Genomic DNA, 1,348 nt, shown 5'->3' with positions numbered 1-1,348 from the left:
CCCGATGGGGGGGGGGGGTGAAGATGTCTCCGCTGGACCTTCTTCCAGTTCCTGTGGTTCTTCAATGTGTCTTCCTGCATGGTGGTGGCGGCGGACTGGATGGCCCCTCTGGCCTCTTCCAGCTCTATAATTCTTTGTCCTGTATCTCATTTTCTGCCAAACATCTCTGTACAAGGGTAGGCAAGCTTTATCCTAGATGGTAGGGCTGGTTGTGAATGCAGAGGGGTTGGGGGTTGTGGTGCCTACGACACCCATTTCACCTTCCCCCACCCCAAGCCATTCTGGCCATTGGTCACCCAAAACGTCAGGCTCAGCAACTGAAAACAGTTTGCACTTGTTAAGAGGGGTAGTGAAGACATGCGGGGGGGGGGGTGAGGACTGAAGGCTTTCTCCCCCTAGACCAGGGGTAGGGAACCTGCGGCTCTCCAGATGTTCAGGAACTACAATTCCCATCAGCCTCTGTCAGCATGGCCAATTGGCCATGCTGGTAGAGGCTGATGGGAATTGTAGTTCCCGAACATCTGGAGAGCCGCAGGTTCCCTGCCCTAGGCCCTCCTCCTGCACTTGGCTGTAATGCCCCCAGGTGGGGGCCCCGATGGACACCCTCCCTCCTCTGAGGGGCATCTTTTCTAACAGACTGGAAAGGTCCCCATGCCCAGCTGACAAGCCATTTATTTTGCTCCCCCCCCCCCAATGGAAGGGCCTGGGTGCAGGGGCTATTTTCTGATTACAGAATGGGAGGGGGCCTATTTCACAGCAGAGCCTGTCCGGGGCATCCCCTTGGGAGAGAGAAACAATTGGCTGCAGATGTCCCTGCAAAGGCAAGCCTCAGTGGCAGAACAAAACAGGATAGCTGTTCCAAGAAACCTAAAAGGAACTTAAACTCAATGTTTTCGGACAATGTAGCTGTGCATTCAGTACCAGGAAAAAGCATTTTAATTATCCTTGTTGCAGCTGAAAGACAGAAGGGACACTGGGACGCGTGCTTGAACCTTTTAAAATGTGAAATCTCAGACTTGAGCCAAAACGTAAAGCCTCCAGTTTTAGATGCAGTCATTCTTGGGAAATCTGCGGCAGGGTCTCTGTTTCCAAACTTCCTTAGAGTAACCTCTGACAGAGCCAATATTGAACCTCACCTACAGGTAACGAGACAGCAAGACTCACCTGCCTGACGACAGGCTGTGGTAACAGGTGGGCCACTGTTCGGTCACATGGGGGTGAAAAATCGCCGCCCGCCCCTCCTCCTGCCCGGCCCCGCCAGGCTGCTCCGGAGGCTCTGCCGGTTGAAGGAGCAGTTTGGCAGTGCCACCGCAGGGCACACCTTGGCCCCTCGGGGGACACCCGGAGC

General features: G+C 54.7%; 1 protein-coding gene across 1 annotated transcript in view; it reads right to left on the bottom strand.

Moving 5' to 3' along the window:
• LOC125426436 (atlastin-1-like) overlaps window positions 1-80 on the bottom strand; it is a 16,989-nt gene extending 16,909 nt beyond the window's left edge. Inside the window, exon 1 of the mRNA XM_048484694.1 lies at window positions 39-80. Within this exon, the coding sequence (XP_048340651.1) occupies window positions 39-80 (42 nt within the window). The remainder of the gene's footprint in view (window positions 1-38) is intronic.
• Window positions 81-1,348: the final 1,268 nt, after the last annotated feature.

This window comes from Sphaerodactylus townsendi, linkage group LG02 (genome assembly GCF_021028975.2).
Source record: "Sphaerodactylus townsendi isolate TG3544 linkage group LG02, MPM_Stown_v2.3, whole genome shotgun sequence".
Classification (NCBI taxonomy): domain Eukaryota; kingdom Metazoa; phylum Chordata; class Lepidosauria; order Squamata; family Sphaerodactylidae; genus Sphaerodactylus; species Sphaerodactylus townsendi.
This window is presented reverse-complemented; position numbering and strand designations above follow the sequence as displayed.